The sequence below is a fragment of the Rattus norvegicus genome, chromosome 10, assembly GCF_036323735.1.
Source record: "Rattus norvegicus strain BN/NHsdMcwi chromosome 10, GRCr8, whole genome shotgun sequence".
NCBI classification, from domain to species: domain Eukaryota; kingdom Metazoa; phylum Chordata; class Mammalia; order Rodentia; family Muridae; genus Rattus; species Rattus norvegicus.
This window is the reverse complement of record NC_086028.1, coordinates 45,683,479-45,701,841: the sequence shown is the minus strand read 5'-3', so window position 1 is coordinate 45,701,841 and position 18,363 is coordinate 45,683,479. Positions and strand designations below refer to the sequence as shown.

General features: G+C 47.6%; 1 protein-coding gene across 11 annotated transcripts in view; it reads right to left on the bottom strand.

Annotated features, from left to right (window-relative positions):
- Window positions 1-2,939: 2,939 nt before the first annotated feature.
- The window catches only part of Drc3 (dynein regulatory complex subunit 3), a 78,858-nt gene continuing 63,434 nt past the window's right edge, over window positions 2,940-18,363 (bottom strand). For 7 of the 11 annotated variants that reach the window (XM_063268617.1, XM_063268614.1, XM_063268618.1 and 4 more), the window contains 5 exons: window positions 12,601-12,732; window positions 9,879-9,949; window positions 8,074-8,197; window positions 3,509-3,640; window positions 2,940-3,201 (listed from right to left, as the gene is read on the bottom strand). In XM_063268617.1, the coding sequence (XP_063124687.1) occupies window positions 3,088-3,201; window positions 3,509-3,640; window positions 8,074-8,197; window positions 9,879-9,949; window positions 12,601-12,732 (573 nt within the window). In that variant the 3' untranslated portion in view covers window positions 2,940-3,087. Of the gene's footprint in view, window positions 3,202-3,508; window positions 3,641-8,073; window positions 8,198-9,878; window positions 9,950-12,600; window positions 12,733-12,755; window positions 12,876-18,363 lie in introns of those variants that run through there. The other 4 variants (NM_001013857.1, XM_063268620.1, XM_063268621.1 and 1 more) reach the window with 4 other exon arrangements.

The window sequence follows — 18,363 nt, the reverse complement described above, 5'->3', positions numbered from 1 at the left end:
TTGCTGTTTTGGACTAGCTAATAAGTTTTTTTAGTATCCTTAGATACTGAATCCTTAGTCCAGTTGGCACTGGTTTGGAACAGATGGTAGTGGGCCTTCAGAGAACCTGCCCACTCTATAAAAAGGATCTACCACATAATGTTAATTTCTGAGATGTTTACAGATTTAGAAATGTATCTGAAGGACACGCAAATGTACTTAAGAGGAGCACGCATGGGAAATCAGCCCATGCAGGGGCCAGGCAACAGCTCTGAACAGTTTGGAGAAGTTTGTAGTTAGGTAAGGCACAATTGCTACCTAACGAGGTGACTGAGAGCTTCCTACAACAGCCTGTGTCTATATATAAAAACACAAAACAGGAGCAACACCAGGCATAATGCTGCACACCTCGAATTCCAGCACTTGGGAGGCAAAAGCAAGGAGATCTCTGAGTTTGAAGGCAGCCTGGTCTACATAGTGAATTCCAAGCCAGCCAGGGCTAATACATAGTGAGACCCTGTCTCAAACAAACAAACAAAACCCCCAAATACAGGAGTGTCAGCCTAGCAGGCACCTGCATGAGCAGGAGAAGGCACACCCAGAAGACACAAGGTTGTTGAATGAGAATTACAGTGTGAGGGGTGGGCTCCCTTCCTGAGTTGTTTGTGGGGTAGGTTCCTTAGGTACCTACCCTGCTGTTGGCTGCATGCCAGAACCAGAACTAGAAGCTCTTCCTCATTGGCTGGTGCTGGGTGGAGAGCACTGTGTAAGCTGCAAGGGGAGAATTCTCACCAATGATCTTGCTCAGCTGTGGACCGCAGGACTTAGGCTGCCAGCATGCCATCCATGCAAGGTCTAAACAGGTGCAATAGTGGCATGATACATGGGTACAAAAACATTACTTTCCATTTGGATTTAAGACCCACTCCACAGTGGACCCACACCAGGACAAAATCTGTGTCAAAGGAAGTCATAGGTTTTAGTGGAGAAGTTATTGTTCTCTTGTTAAATGGATATTATTCAACTAACAAAATATGTTTAATCCCTCTGGATCTTTCATGCTCTTTCTTCCTACCCTACCCCTGTCTCCAGTCCTTTTTTTTAGACAGAATTTCTAACCCAGGCTTGTCTTAAATTCAGGCTGAAGATTCACTATATGACCTTGAACTTCTGATTTTCCTGGGATTACAAGTGTTCGTCTATCTTAGGTTTTTACTGCTGTGAAGAGACACCATGACCAAGGCCATTCTTATAATAAAGACAACATTTAATTGGGGCTGGCTCATAGATCCCGAGGTTTAGTCCACTATCATCAAGGCAGGAGCATGGCAGCGTCCAGGCAGGCATTGTGTAGGAAGAACTGAGATTTCTACGTCTTATTCTGAAGGCAAGCAGGAGACTGGCTTCCAGGCAGCCAGGAAGAGGGTCTTAAAGCCCATTTCCACAGTGACACCTATTCCAAAGCCACACCTCCAAATATCCTTGGGCCAAACATAGTCAAACCACTATAGTACCCAAGCCTGGTTTTCAAATTGGTTTTTAATATTTTTGCTGTGGTTAGCCTCAGTCAACAATGTTTTTTGTGTTTGTTTTTTGTTTTTTTGTTTTTTTTTTTGGTTCTTTTTTTCGGAGCTGGGGACCGAACCCAGGGCCTTGCGCTTCCTAGGTAAGCGCTCTACCACTGAACTAAATCCCCAGCCCCTGTTTTGTTTTTTGTTTTTTGTTTTTTGTTTTTTTTTTTGTTTTTTGTATTAAAGAGTGGTGGCTGCTGTAGAAACAATTGATCAAACTCCTGGGGACAAGTGGAGATTAAGTCGTAGCAGCCAATGCTGGGCCCTAAATGCATGAAAATAATAATACATTTCTAGAATAACTGCATCTCTAGCTGTCACTCTCACTAGGGTACAGGGCACTATAGAAGAGGCAGAGGACAGAGCAGAGTATGTGGAACTCTTGTCCTTTGGAAACCCACTGTGATCACCTGCATGAGTCCCTCACAAGAGCGGCCCAATAGTAATTCCCTCACGGAGGAGAAAAGAGCCAGTACAGCTGGTGTCCTCCCCAGGGGTGGATGTAAGTAGTTACCAGTTGCTAGAGGGAAGGCAACACTCCGCCTACAGATTGCCCATGTTCCTGTAAGAACTCTAATTAAGCCCGTTGGCCATTATGCTTGTCTGGAAGTATTTCTTTGGTTTGTTGTTGCCCTACCCGAGGTGAGTAGAAATAAACTTCCCAGGAGAAGTCACCCTGTCTCCCATGTGTCAAAGGCCATTGCCCCTGGGTCTTGCTATTGGGTGGCAGGGCCTCATGAAAGATCTTTAGGTCACTGAGAATATCAAAGGGGATTCTGGGACCCCCTATCCTTCCTCTTCATCTCACTCTGGCTGTGAAGTGGGTCATTTTGCACTAACCGTGTGTGCCTCCATGATAGTACCTGCTGACCAAGGTACTGGGCCCTATGCAACTAATATCTAGACTAAACCCTTCCCTTAAGGTGACGTAAATGGTATCTTTTACAGAAGCTAACACACGTGTGTTTCCACTCTTCTTCCACATGGGAGCATGGGAGTCCTGAGAGCATTCTCCACATGGCCACCTCCATAGTCTTAGCAACAGGCTCTGCTTCCTGTTTCTGTGCCTAGTGGGAAGGCAGTGTACCTGGGTAACCATTCCCTGATTTGGTCTGGATCAAGTTCTGAGCTAAAGGGCGGGCCCTGTGCCCTCTGGGGCCTCTGCCTTCAAGAGCAACCCAGGCCTTAGTGCTGTGGGAGGAGTATCAGCTTCTTGCTTCCCTGGTCCTCAGCATCCATAGTTGGGAATGATAATGCCTGCAGCTCATGATGCCACGGCTAGTGGAAGGGCACTAGCAGGAGCAGGAGGTTAGTGTTTTGCCGTAATCACACTTCTGGCTGACATGTTTTTATGGATGGTTCAGGATCTGCTCATACGTGATCTCCCTCTAAGAGAATACTGACACCAGACCTTTATTTTTCTCTATATTGAGAATTATTACCAACAGTGTTAAGACAGGGGTGAATGAAAGAAATCCCATAACTCTCAGGGGCTGGGTCCATGCTCTAGAGGGGATCGCTGGCTGATGGCTGACACCTAGTCTATAATGTCACCACATTCCAGGTTGTCCAGTTCACTCTGCATATGGTCGACGAATTGATTGATCTCCTTCACTCGCTTACGGTTCCTCATGATCTCATCTTTGTGAATCTGGGCAATGAAAGGAAAGCAGGGCACAGTGTCTATGATAGTTAACATTATTTACGAAGGCCCAAGAGAGGGAGGGAAGATGTTTAACCTCAGAGCCCCACCCACGACATGTACTGCTGCTCTCTCACTGTGGCAGGAGTTACAGGTACAGTGAGGTATGACTGGGCCACACTACCTTCACTGCAGAATTCTATAGCTCTTACCTCTTTTTCTTTTCTCTACTTTGTTTCTCATGGGAAAAAATAGTACACTCTGATTGGTGGAAACTCAAGCCAGCCAGCTGGGTGGCTTGGCATTCCTTGCTCACCTTGTCTACGAGATGTGCACACCAAGAGTTGACTCCAGTCACCAGCTCATCTTCCCGGTTGTCAATCTTCAGGAGATGGATGTCATGTGATGCCCCAACGGCGTTAACAATTGTGTCTTTGTCAACAAAAAGCTGGAAAGTGAGAAGGTCCAAATGAGATCCTGTATGCCATTATGCCCCGAGCACAGAGAGGCCCCTGGGAGTTCCCAGGCTATGGGACACACCTAGTGGAAAGCCCATACTGTATCAGCCACTTTGTGCTACATCCATAGGGAACAGCCTGCTCCCCACCCTGAGCTGGGACAGGTGTCATGCTGCAGTCCCCGTTAAAAGCATGTTTTCTCGGGGGAGATGGCAGGTGGCTAGCCACGGCAGCCTTACTAGGGATATCAGTTCTCACAATACTCTTACTACGTAGTCTTAAACCTCTGCCAGTCAGGTCTGGCGGAGGGTCTCTAGGCTGTTCCAACCCTGGGCCTTGCAAGCTGATAGGTGTCCATCTCCTATATGTCTCCGTTACTTTTCCTGTAAACAGAATCAAACTTTGATTCCACTGGGGTCTGTTTTGCCTTGGTTTGTTCCTGGCACTGTTTGGTCTTTACAGAAAGCTAGTACAACTCTTCACTGTCTAGTGAGCCTGGCAGGCTCTAGATGCAGACTCTGGCTGGAATGGGGGAAGCTTGCTTGAGGGTCTGAGGAAGCAATGCTGTACCCACTCTGAGCCCAAGGGACTTGGAAACACAAGAATAGCAAAGGACCTAGGTGGTGTCCTCTGTGGAGAAACTTCAGGTAGAGCATACATAGAGGACCACTTATCCGAGATGCACAGGATTCCAGGCTTTGCAGGGTTTGACTTTGAAATAGCTGCATTGTCTTTTTATAACATGACCATGAAACAGAAGATCTGAAATCCCAATGCACTAAAATCTATTTGGATTTTTGGGTCAGAGAGAGACACATAACAGTACTTTGTTTTGTTTCATTTTTTATAGTATCAGTTAGCCTAATAATCTCTAAAAATATGTTCTGTCTGATCCTGAAATGTTAGTGTTTCTACACAAGGAAATATTCTTTGATCAAATACCTCCAGGCTCCCAAAGTAAGACTCATGGGGCACAGAGTGTCCTGAATGCTGTTCAAAACAACCTGCTTGATTTTTCTCTCTCTTGCCTTCTCTCTCTCTCTCTCTCTCTCTCTCTCTCTCTCCTCTCTCCCCGGATTACTGGCCACAGACTCTGTTGCTGAACAGTGTCCGCAGGATGTTAGTCTGCCACAGAATGCCATGTGAGAAAAGCCAGGTTATCTGATGTGGGGTCAGCACAGTCATCCCATAGAAACAACAGCAAGCCATTCCGTCCGTCCCTTCCAACTCCAGCAGCAGGCCCAGCTCTGGGAAGGATCAGATGAAAACCTGACCGTACTGGGTGCTCAGGAGTGAGTGTCCTGAGGCTTTTATTTTTGTACCTTTATTTTTAAAGTACATTTAAACAAGACAGACAGTATGAATTTTCTGATAAACTCTTCTTTCTTATTTCAGTGTTATATAGTAAATAACATTCCATTATACATAAATTAGGAGTATGTATAACTGAACACTGTCTCATAATATGGTGTACAGGCTTGAAACTATGCAATATTTAAGCTGCAGATAGCGGAGGAAAGAGCAAACTTTATCATTAAGACTATTACTTTAAAAGGGTTTGACCTTAAGTCTCAGAGTGTTTCACTGAAACCATTCTTGGTTCACGGAAGATGCCAGATGTTGGGATAAGAATACATCCACTTAGGCTCATGAATAAAACACTGTTACTAAAAGGCCACAATCAAGGTCAGGTCACTTAAAAAAGCAGAGTCACTCTTCAGTTTGGACACATTGTATCATCCAGAGCTGGTACCTCAATCAAATAAATGTTCCTGCAACTCTGAAAGGTTTTCTTGAAAACAGTTATAGAACACACTTTGTAAAGATGACATGATTATTCCAGGTCATAGGTAATGCCTGAAATGCTATCCCATCAGGCAGAGGCACAGACACTGAGCATGCATACATACTCACGCATACTCCCACTCACCATCGAAGATGTGAGTGTGAACCAGTAGAGTCTAAGAGCACTTATGTCCCAGCCAGGGCCCAGGTTGTAATGGGAATTACAGAGCAAGGAAGATAAAATGATCAATTTCAGGTTCTGAAATGTCGGACACTTTATACTCAGCTTGGAGGTTAGTTCACTGGATTCTCCAAACAGCAAGCCCCATCTTCAGTTGCTGTCTGTCCTGCCACAGCCCCAAAGAGAAAGTCTTGAAATGTCTTGACTTTCCTGTCAGGAAAGTCTCTGCCTCTCAAGTGCTGGGATTAAAGGCGTGTACCACCACTGCCTTGGCTCCCCATGAAGTTTTGGAGGCAGTAGTCTATTCCAGTCTCGATAGTGAGTCTAAGACTCTTAGCAGAGAGGAAGAGTCCCCCCAAAGTGCCTGCCAGCTGTGGCGAATAAGGAAGGCTGAGGTGTTCGGTACAGTCACAGGCCCAGCACTGTTTATCAGACTGGACTCAGCATTCAGACTCTTGTCCTGGTTGTGCCATTCCCAACTCCTATCTATGAGCCTGCCTTGTCCAGTATTCTCATCCATAACCTTAAGTGAAGGAAATGAGATCACATGTGGTCAACCGGCTGCAAAGTGGTAATCCTCTAATGAAGAAACTTGGTTGCCAGATGCTACAGTACCAGACAGGGCCACTTGGGAAAACTGGCCCACCCCTCTGCTAATGACCTCTGGGGCCCAGATTTTACCGTGGGAGATAATCTCTAGGGCATGAGCATGTTTCAGTGATGTTTTTCATATAGTGTCACAGACCTAGGGACTCTACCATCCCATGAGGACTGTCAGAGACTTCAGAACCTCTCAGAGGAGACTTGCTTCTTGGTTAGGGTAAGGTAGCATCTCCTGTAGCTTAGGGAGAGCAAGTTGGGGTGATTGCGGCCCTGCATCTTGCTGCTGTGTTGGGTGTCAGTCCTAGTCTCACAGAGGCTCTGGAGCCAAGGCTGCTGGCCTTCTATCTGCATAACTCAGCCCAGCTCCTGGGAAAGTAAATATTTAGTGAATACATGTTTTCATCCACCCACTTCCAAGATCATCCCCGGCTGCTGTGCTGGAGTCTCCTGCTGGCACAGACAGGAAGTCCATGGTGGTGAAAAGGCTACTGCTGCCCTCTCTCACAAGTTTATGTCCAGCATGGACAGCTGTAGAAACAAATCAACACGAAGCCGAGTTTAGAACTGTGATGAGCTTCTGGCCTGACTGATGGGGTCTGACAGAGGGACGGTAGTTTAAGAGGTACTGAGGGAGGGCCTCTCAGGAGAGCTAACACTTGAGTGGAGATCTAAAAGGTGAGGATGAGAAAAGCACATAGAGACTGAATGAGCATGTCTGCCAGACAGATTGTGTGCTGGCTAGTTTTATGTCAACTTGACACAAGCTAGAGTCTTCAGAGAGGAAGGAGCATCATCTGAGAAAAAAGTCTCCATGAGATCCGGCTGTAGGGCATTTTCTCCATTAGTGATCAATGGGCGAGGGCCCAGCCCATTAGGAGTGGTGGTCTTGGGTCTATAAGAAAGCAGGCTGAGCAAACGAGGAGGAACAAGCCAGTAATCAGCACACCTCCATGGCCCCTGCATCAGCTCCTGCCTCCAGGTTCCTGCCCTTTGTGACTTCTTGCCTTGACTTCCTTTAGTGATGGGATGTCACCTGAAAGTGTAAGCCAAATAAACCCTTCCCTCCCCAAGTTGCCTTGGTCATGGTGTTTATCTCAGCAATAGAAATTGTAACAATGTCAGTTGAAAGGAGGGAGCCTGGGGTGGGGCTGCCAGGGAAGCAGGCCTAGTCCAGAGTGTCTGAGACCTATGGGGATGAACTCTTAAAGTCAAGGTAGGCTGGGAAGGATGAGGATTGCGTAGTATGGGTTTCTAGTGGACCTTCCTTTCTGCATATGGAGAACAGTCTAGAAAAAGGTATCAAGGGACCAACAGGCAGGCAAAGGGCAGCTGGAACATGGCACAGTGATGTAGGCAGCTGAGAAACCGAGTGAGGTACAAACAAAAGCAGTCCCCTGAGGGCAAGTATTTGGACCTGTGCCAATTCATGCCTCAGGGTCTGCTCATAGATGCCTTCTTAGGTGTAGACTGGATCTCTGGTATTCATTACTGTCTGCCCTGGTGGAAACTGGTGCAGCCTGGTGCCTGACCAGGCAGGCTTGTGGGCATACCAGTGTTGCAGCTCTCCACCATTAAGATACCTGAGGGAAAATTTTGGCTGTTACCTCTGTTTGTAACTGTGCCAGAAGACTCTATGGAAGGGAACTTGGGATAACCACCTGGCTATCCTGACACCAACTGTAAGCACCTTGTTCAGCAGTCAATATTTCTGCAAAGCAGGCCACTGTCTCCTTCACATGAAGAAGTGAAGACTCCAGGAGCTTAGACGGGCCATGAGTAGGACTGTGTTTCACTTACTCATTTGCTGCACCCCAGAAATGTTCACCATGCCCCACCCCCTCTACCCTTACTCACTGCCCGCACATCATCGGGTAAGTCCTCATCCATCTCGCCCTTGAGGATCTTCTCTAGGGTGTTGATGGCAATCTCCAGGAGCTTCTCGTGGTGATGGTTCTCCAAGTCCCGGCACTGGGCGATCCTGCAGTTGTGAGTTAAAGCCAGGGGCAGAGCAAGCCAGGCAGCTAGGCCTCTGATGAACAAGGCCATGCCATCCCTACTAGAGAGTGCAGTCTCTAAGCTTTAGAGTCTAAGGGTTCAAGACCTGCCCTGAGGTGCTAAGAGGCATCCTAGCCATAAAGCTGTACCCACATGCATTGTCAGGTCCCCATAGCATTCCTGTCCTTATACTGGGTCATTACTGTCCCCCAGTGCAAGCTCACCTCAGGTCCTCAGTCTGCTTCTCCACCCCCACGGCTTCCCAACCCTGCCGAAGACCTCACTGGTCTCCCATGTTCTCTAACACCATCTCCTATAGCAGCTGGAGTAAGTTTGATGACTTGAGTAGCCAGTTCCAAGCTTAGAGCTCCCAGGAGTTTCCAATCTCTGACATGGCCTGATGGTCTCATCAGGAAACTTGTTCTCTTCGGCCCATTGTTAGGGCCTTTGCATACCCTGCTTCTGCTGTCTGGACTGTCTCTTCTTTCACCTGTGGCTACCTGCAGCTCTCTTTTTTCAGTGTTGAGGGAAGCCACTGACCCCGTACCTTGCACACCACTTGCAACCTCAGTGACCGTGTGCTGGACTCTGAGCCCCAGGATGCCAGAACCTGAGTTCCTTCTGGGTGGAGCTTAGCACTTTGCCCCTAATAAAGGGCTGTTCATGCCTCACATGCTGTTTTCTAACCTTAAGGTTAGCCTTGCTCCTTTTAACTGCCCTGTCATCGGGGTGGGTGTTACCTCATCCCAGGGTGTTTTCCTATAACAAAAGGTCAGGCGCTGATTCTGAGGTGTCAGTGCCCCATGAACATCACCCACTTAGGAAAACATGCAAGACTATTGGACAGCAGGCTCCTAGGCATCCAGACTATTGGACAGCAGGCCCTGTGCATCCAGACTATTGGACAGCAGGCCCCTGGGCATCCAGACTATTGGACAGCAGGACCCTGGGCATTCAGACTATTGGACAGCAGGCCCTGGGCATCCAGACTATTGGACAGCAGGACCCTGGGGCATTCAGACTATTGGACAGCAGGACCCTGGGCATTCAGACTATTGGACAGCAGGCCCTGGGCATCCAGACTGGCATTCTAGCAAGGCTACTATTGTTGGGTGTTGAGCGCCACTTCAGTTGCTGTGGAGTGTCCTCTATGGTCACCAACTCTACATACTGTGACAGGGAGGGCCTCTTTCCTTGGTGGGAAGTGGTACATTTTACATTCCTCAACTTTCAAAAAGGAGATGCCTATGGACCAGCGCCCTGTGGAAAGTTTACCTTTCCTGGCATAAGGGGTGTAGGTTTTTCTGCAAATCAATGGGGGATGAGTATTCTGGGTAAGAACTAAAGTATTATCTAAAGTACTAAGTTTACTCTGTAGTAGAAGCAAAAGGGGGTGTGGCCCTGCAGCCAACACTTATTTTCCCAAGACTAGTTTCTACTTGTCCTTTCTTTCAGTCCTGGAGATTGAACCCAGGGCTTCACTTAGGCTAAGCAAGTTCTCCACTGAGCTATCCCTTGATCTCCTGTTAATTCCTGAAGAGGCTTCATTCTCCTTTGCTTTTTGTTAAAAGCCTCTGCCTTAGCTGCTCTAGAGGCCAAGACAAACTCAGGAGCCTATGGTCCCTTCCCATGGGGTAAGGTAGGGGTCGTCACAGAAAGGATATAGACTTTGGACATTTTCAATAAATAGTCCCACCAAGTCAGTGATGTTTCTTTCAAATACATTTATGGTCTCCTGGAAATGATATAAAAGATAGTCCACGTGTGTATCAACATCCTTTGCACCACCTCAAATCACAGACCCCTAGAGGCAAATACCACCCTCCTTGACCTACTAGAGGGCTAAGGATTGACACTCTCCCCTACCCCAGCCCCCCTTTCCAGAGCTCTGTTGCTTTCCAGTGTCAGCTTACTACTCCCTTAAATGTTCATGCTGTCACTGTTATTTTAAGATTTACTTATTGTATGTATATGACTATTTTGCCTACATGTATGTATGTGTACCTTGTGCCTGCCTGGTGCCCACAGAAGTCAGAAAGAGGCATTGGATCCTCTAGGACTGGAGTACAAACTGTTGAGTGCTGCCATGAGAGTTCTAGGAACCAAATTCAGGTCCTCTGCAAGAGCAGCAAGTGCTTTTAACCAATGAGCCATCTCTCCAGCTACTGTCACCAGGCTTTAGGGTTTTTTTTTTAACTTACATTTGTGTGTGTGTGTGTGTGTGTGTGTGTGTGTGTGTGTGTGTGTGTGTGTACATGTGTAGGTCAGAGGACAATTGGCAGGAGTCAGTTCTTTTCTTCCACCACATGGGTCCTTGGAATCAAACTCGGGTCATCAGGCTTGGTGGTAAGAACTTTACCCACTGAGCAAGATCATCTCGCCAGACCTGTCCTAGGCCTTTGCCTACCTGGCTGCCTCCACCAGGACCACATATTGTGACCTCATTCTCTCCTCCCTGAATGAACTCCTTCCTTCTAGGCCTCTCAGCAACATTTGTCCATCCTCTCCACAAAAGCAACGGAGGGTGACTTCAAGAGTCAGCTGTACTCCAGGGACTTCATTTACTCTCTCTCGGCTTCTAGTTCCTCGTAGGTGAGGCAGTTTTTCTACATAGTACCATGGCGGCTAGTGGGGTAAATTAGCCAAATCCTGTAAAATGATTGACCATCTATCTGGCAGATCCAGGAGCCTGGCTGTCACTCTAGACTTCCAACAGTGAGGAGCTGCTGTCCCTAGTACTTAGCAGAGCACTTGGGGCCCAAACAGATCTCAGTGTTGTTGAGAGAGTAGTAAGGTGTGATTAGGAGGGGCTGGAGAGATGGCTCAGCAGTTAAGAGCACAGCCTGCTCTTCCAGAGATCATAAGTTCAAGTCCCAGCAACCACGTGGTGGCTCACAACCATTGATTTGGCACCCTCTTCTGGTGTGTCTGAAGACAGCTACAGTGTACTCACATACACATAAATAAATCTTGAAAGAAAGAAAGAAAGAAAGAAAGAAAGAAAGAAAGAAAGAAGGAAAAGAATGTGACTAGGAATCTTCCTCCCCTGGAAGATACTTTCCTGACCCTTCCACAGACCTCTCAGTACTCCAAATGAGCCCACAGATGCAGGGCATCACAGGAGCCCAAAGCCTGTCTGTAGACTGTGTGTGTGTGTGTGTGTGTGTGTGTGTGTGTGTGTGTGTACAGGCGCACGTGCATTTTGGTGAATTCAAGTAAGGTTGTTGGAAACATGGACAAGCATCTTCCAGCTTCAGGTGACCGGCAACATGGCCAGGATGTGTTTGGTTACTGAAAAAAACTCCCTGCCTGAAAGGACTGGGAGCCCGCAGCAGCCTCCCCTGCATGCTCTGCCTCTGCGGTACTTGGGCAGAGCAATTCCCAGTGGGAAATGAGCGGCTGCTGTGCTGTACGCAGCGGATCTATCCTGCGTAGGAAGTGCCATTTGATGTGTGAGGAATTGATTAGGCGCCGTCTCTTGGCCAGGCTGTGGCAACATCTGAGGAGGTCCAATTCATCATGCCACGTCCAGTCCCCAGCCTGGCTGCCTGAAAACACACAGGTCACCCTGGCCACAGGTGCTCTCGAGATGCCTGTGCTTTTCACTCTCCAAAGTCAGGGCCAAGGCTCCTCACATTGCTGCCCTGAGACAGCAGGCACGGGCTGCAACACTGAGGAGTCTTTGTTTGGCTCTGGAGAGCAGGTCCCCCTGTCTTATAAGCTCCTAAACATCCCCTTGGGTCTGCTGAGAAACCTGCACTCTGCTGAGCTGTTCTAGGATGGAGGAGGGAGATTTCAGAGGACTAAGCTCACCTCTCATTCTCCACACAGTCCTTTCCCAGGCAGTAAAGAGAGCAGTGTGTTCCTCTTCCTCTCTGTCTGTCTTTCTGTGTCTCTGGCTGCCCCTCCCCACCCCCCTTGCATTGCAGAGGATGGAACCGAAGGCCTTGTCTGTGCTAAGCAGGCACTTAACTACACTCCTCCCCGCCTTTAATGGATTTGAATAATTTTAGTAAGAGGTGATTTTGTGTGTGTGTGTGTGTGTGGGCACATGCCTGAAGTCACATATGCGGATGTACACACGTTCATGTTCATTATGTGGTGGGGTGCGCTTGTGTCTGTGGCCCGGTGTGCACACTGGAGGGAGGCCAAGGACAACCTCAGGCAGCATTCACCATTTTTCTGTCACTGACCTGGAACGCTTCATGTTTGCTGAGCTGTTTATCCAGTGAGTGCTGGTGACCCACCAGCCTCCCCCTGTCCAGTCCTCTCCTGTGCGTCCACTGGGTCACGCTGGACACACGGGAGAGGAGCCCATGGAGGGCATGCTTGCAGGACTCTGCAGTTGCATGCCGAGGCCCTGGATAGAGGCCAGTCTGGCTCTACCTCCAGCTGCTCCACCAGCTGCATCTCCAGTATCATGAGCGTGTTGAACAGCTCAGTGATGCTCTCATTGCACTCCGTCAGCTTCTGCTCCATGGTGAACAGATCGCTCTCTTCCCGGATGGCGTTTAAGTTCTGTAAGTGATGATTTGGTTTTATGGGTAAAAACTTGGAGTCTGGAGGTGAGGTACCAAATTCAAGTATCAGCCTGCCTTGTGCTAGCTCCGAAAGCTTTGGGGACGCTGGCTGCTGCTCTGGAGCACTGTATATAAAGGTACCTGAAAGTGACAGGCAGGAATAGAGCACTCAGACCTACCCTTACCTCCCAGGAAGAAGAAGATGAAATTCCTGTGGGCAAGGTTCTTTCCCAGTGCCAGAGGGAGGGAAGACATTCTTATCAGGAAAGATGGGAGCCAAGGTTGGGGACAGTCTGTGCAAATCAAGCTTTAAAAACTGATTCATCGGCTGGAGAGACAGCTCAGTGGTTAAGAGGACTGACTGTTTTTCCAGAGGTCCTGAGTTCAATTCCCAGCAACCACATGGTGACTCACAACCATCTGTAATGGGACTGGATGCCCTCTTCTGGTATCTGAAGAGAGCTACAGTGTACTCATATGATATGTACTCATACTCAGTATACATAAAATAAATAATTCTTTTAAAGAACTGATCATATGGCTGAATAGATGGCTGAGCAGTTAAAACACTCGCTGCTCTTCCAAAGGGCGTGGCCTCCCTTCCCAGCACCCATGTGAGCTGAACTGTAAATCCAGTTCCTGAGGCTCTGATGCCCTCTGATGCTTCTCTGGGCACCAGGCATGCAAGCAGTGCACAGACACGCATGCGGGCAAAATTCCTGTACACATAAAATTGAAATAAATAGTAATAATAATTAACTCATACCAGGCATGGTGGCGCATGCGTGTAACCCCAGCACTTGTGAGGTGGAGATAGCAAGTGCCGGAGGACCAGGAGTCTGAGGCCTGGCTAAGATTTGTAGTTTGGGGCTGGAATGAGACCCTGTGTCAAAACCCCACAAACCAAAACTCAGAAACCATACAAATGAAAAAAAAATCTTAGAAAGAAACAAAATAAATTAAACCTTGCCAGCAAATCACATCACCACTAACCACAGCCTCGTTCTCAGAGCTTTATACACTTGTCCAGTCTGGGACCATCACTGCCACACAATAATGTCTCAGTCAGTGACATACTGCCTGGATGACAGTGGCTCCATCGGCCAGTGATGCTAAAAAGTTCCAGCTACCTAGTAATACTGTGGTGTTCCCACAGTGACAATCACCTAGTGACGTACTTCTCAGAACATATCACCAGCATAAAGTGACGTATTATCATACAGGAAGCTTCCGGCCCTGCCTTTTGCTGCTGCTTATTTCTTTTGAGATAAGGTCTGATGTATTCAAGGCTCACCCTGAGCTTGTTGTGTAGTCGATGATGACCTTGAACATTTGCTCTTTCTGCCTCTGCCTCCCAAGAGCTGGGATCACAGGCATGGACAGCACATGCTTTATGTAGTGTACTCACATAAGGACTGGTAAACTTGTGAAATAAAAGTTGCACGTGCATCACTGGGCTGGAAGACCAGGTGTGTACAAGGCCTAACGGGGTAGATGGATAGGAAGAACACAGGATAAAGCCGTAGGGGGACAGCTGTGAGGGGACAAGCTTGGAGCCCTCAGAGCCATGTGTCCTGGGAACTTCTACAATGTGACCTCCACTTAGGCTGAGCATTGGAGGTACCTGGAAAGCTCAGGAAACTCCCAAAGTCAGATCATATCCCAGCACCCCAAGTGGGTGCACCTGGGCCTAGGATGAGCTATTTCTAGGACAGCTTCTTGTGCCCTGAGATACAGGTGGGGTGCTCTGAGTCAAGCTTAGCGGGGTCCATGACCTGCCTCTCTAGAGGGACTTGTTTCTAGAGTGAGTCAGGCCCCAACCTGGTCCTCAGAAGGTGCAAATGGATGGCATATAGGCATCCCAAACCTAACGTATCTAGGGATCAGGGAATAAATGTCAGGGAAGAAATGGCTGGACAAGAACAGCGGCCTGTCCAGTCCAGAGAGGTCAATCCTGATGACGAGTGCCTACAGATAAGCCAGAAATCATATATTGTCTTTCTATGAAATTGTCCATTTACACTGTTAGCAAAGGGTGTGTGTGTGTGTGTATGAGAGAGAGAGAGAGAGAGAGAGAGAGAGAACAAAAGACACATACACACATAGACACACACAGAACAAAAGACACATACACATATAGACACACATACACAGAGAAAGCGAGAGAGAGAGAGAGAGAGAGAGCGAGAGAGAGCACAAAAGACACACACAGAGACAGAGAGAGACACAGAGAGAGGTACAGGGAGAGAGAGAAGGCTAGAGAGAGCACATGTGGGCACTCGCTGTGGTCGTGATCAGGAAACAAGGTCATGAGTTGGTTCACCTTGTACCTTGCTGAGGCAGGGTCTCTCTGGTTTCTGCTGCAGCACTCTGACTGCACTCTGACAGCACTCTGACAGCACTCTGACAGCACACTGACTGTACTCAAGGCTAGCTAGCCCTCAAGCTTCTGGGAGCGTCTCTCTCTGCTTCCCATTGTCAGCAGGAGTGCTGAAATTACGGTGGCACCCACCACATCCAATGTTAACACATGTGGGTTTGGAGGACTGAACTTGGGTCGTCAGGCTTTCAAGACCAGTGCCTTTTACCTGCCATGCCATTCCCTGCTCTTTGACTAGGTTTCTGAGGAAAAAGTAGGCCCATATTGTTCTTTAGTGTCTCATAAAGACCTGCAATTTAAAATGAATTAGTTCTGGGCTGGGAAGGCAGCTCAAAGGGTAAAAGCATTTGCTGCACAAACCTGACAACTTGAGCTTGAGCCCTGGATTGCACAGTGCAAGGGGAGAACCGACTTCTGAAAGCTTCTTTTATGCTGCAGCATGCATTCACTAGTAACACACACACACACACACACACACACACACACACACACACACACACACCCCGATAGATAAAACATTTTAAAACGAATTCTGGGGGCTGGGGATTTAGCTCAGTGGTAGAGCGCTAGAGCGCTTACCTAGGAAGCGCAAGGCCCTGGGTTCGGTCCCCAGCTCCGAAAAAAAAGAACCAAAAAAAAAAAAAAAAAAAAAAAAAAGAATTCTGCTTTGCCCCAGCCCTGGTGGCAATGGCTTGCAATCTCAGCTTATTGGAGGTGAAGCCAGGAGGAACCCAAGCTCAAGGCTATCCTGGACAACTTAGTGAGACTTGTCTCAAGATTAAAAAAAAAATAGGATCTGATACCTAAAACTGCCTCATTCCTAGGACAATGGCTTTGTTAGGCCTTAGTGATCTATAGCCACTCCCTTCCCCCATCCTTCTAACACAGAGACCTCTGCCAAATGACCTTCTAAGATAACTGTCAAGGAGTCTCCCTCCCCCTGAGGTCCTTCCTTCTTCCACTGCTCCCCGGCTAGACTCCAGCTGCTTCGTTACACTGTTCTCTATCAAAGCCATACCTTTTCTCATAGCCGATGTCGTCAAGCTACCTACCTCACCCCACTTCTGCACTGGTTTGTCTAATGAGCAGGTGGAGCCTCGTACCACTTCCCTTGCCCTGCCCCAAAAGTGGCACCAGAAAATAACACAGGGTCCAGAGAGGCAGAGCGTGGGCTAAATTTATCCCCAAAGTGAATGACAATGAGTCCTGCTTCCTCACCATCACTTCAGGAGAAACGCCCAGAGCTGCTTTTGGGAAAGGGAATGTGTGTTTCTCCCTGCTTACCCAGAGCATCAGAAATAATGCCCAATGCCTCAAACCCACTAGGCCATCTTCCTCTGCTGAGTTCAGTCCAGTGCCTATAAGTCTTCATAAAGGTTCAGATCCCAAGTTTACATTTTGACCATTGCCCCTTGTTCCAAGATTGTAAAGGGTCTCGAAAATGATTTTCAACGTACCTCCCCTGCTTCTGTTCCAGTTCTTCTCTTTCCTGATCTCTTTTTGGTGTTCATTGTTTTGAGACAGAAATTTCCTGTGTCCTAGGCTGTTCTGGAACTACCATGCTGGCCTCAGCTCACATCAGGCCTCTTGCTACAGCCCCTCAAGTGTTGAGATCACACCATGTACCCCCATGCCCAGCTCCTCCTAATCTTGTAAGTGGATTGGGAATGTTCTACGTTGTATGTCTTTGGGCTGGGCATGTCCATTCTCACTCTAAGAGTCTGGACTGAGCTATACCAGAGCCATACGAATATGGTAAAGTCTAGGCCCTTGCCTGTCATACGCACATTACCATCTGCATGAAGGACTTAGGACTTATTGTCTTCAGTTAGCTTCCCATCGCCCCTGGGAAAAGAACCCTGCAAATGTGGTAGGGAGGACATTGCTTAAGAACCATACATTGCTTAAGAACATGGTACATCAAGTCCTCCTTCCACATCCTTTCCCTTGGTTCTTCCAGGATTCCAGTGTTCTGGTAACTCTCCCGGCTTGAGCATCAGTGATAGCACAAGTAGAAAATAGAAGTTGAGACACCAGGAGAGCAACTTGGGCCAGAGAAGATATTAATGAGATCAGAAATCACAAGCAACTACCCAAATGGGTATCACACATAATTACAACATGGGGTGTGTCTTGTGTGAGTATTTCACTGAGAACCAAACCCCCAGTCTCTCTGTGGTAGGCAAGCACTCTACAACATCCCTGGTCCTCTTTCACTGATTAATTAATTTTTGAGACAGGGTCTCATTATGCATCCCTAGGTGCCCTAGAAGCTGCTATGTAGACCAGGCTAATCTGAAACTAACAGGGATCCATTTGCTTCTGCCTCTCGGTGCTGAGATTAAAGAGACATCATCACTGCTGACTCTTCTTTTTATTTTGAGACAGGGTCTCACAGGTTGCCCAGGCTGGCCTTGAATTTACAATCCTCCTTCTTTAGATTCCCAAGTAGCCGGGATTACATGCCTACTCCACCAGGCTCAGCTGGAATTGCCTGTTTCTTGCCATTACATGGTCATCTCTTTGAGGGCTGACCCTCATCTTGACACCATACTTTGCCCATCAATGTAGCTTCTGTGCCTTCCTTAGTACCAAGCAGCACTGGGTAAATACATACTTAGTGGAAGTCCCTGTCTTAAATTACCCAGGACACAGAGTTCTTCCCAAACACTGTTCTATGGCAGCTACTAAAGTGGGTTTAGCCAAGCCTGGCATGTTAGCCAATATCTAACCTTACCCACCATATTTCTCAGTGCGATCAGATAGTTCTGAGCATTGAATAAAGGATATGAGAAATTAAAAAGGGCCGAGCCATTAACACTAAGAACACCACCTGTTTTATAAATAACTCCACCTAGGCCAGGAATAGTTATATCTGTGATCCCAGTTATTGGAGAGACAGAGGAAGTGGGATTGCTTAAATCCAGGAATTTGATGTGAGCCTGGGCAATATTGCGAGACGCTATCTCTAAAACTAGCATTACTGTTACTACTTAAAAATTTAAACTTAATTTAAAAATAACAGTGGTGGCACAGTTTGCCTTTAATCACAGCAGGTGGATCTCTGTGAGTTCAAGGACAGCCTGGTCTAGAGAAACCCTGTCTTGACAAACAGACAAACAAAATAACAACCAAAAGAAACAACTGGTCCTTTCAAATGACTCCCTTGGCTGGACCCTGAACACTGGGCCTTCAAGCATATGAGTCTTTATAGACTCTAGGCCTCGGGGGCCACCAGAGGACATGGAC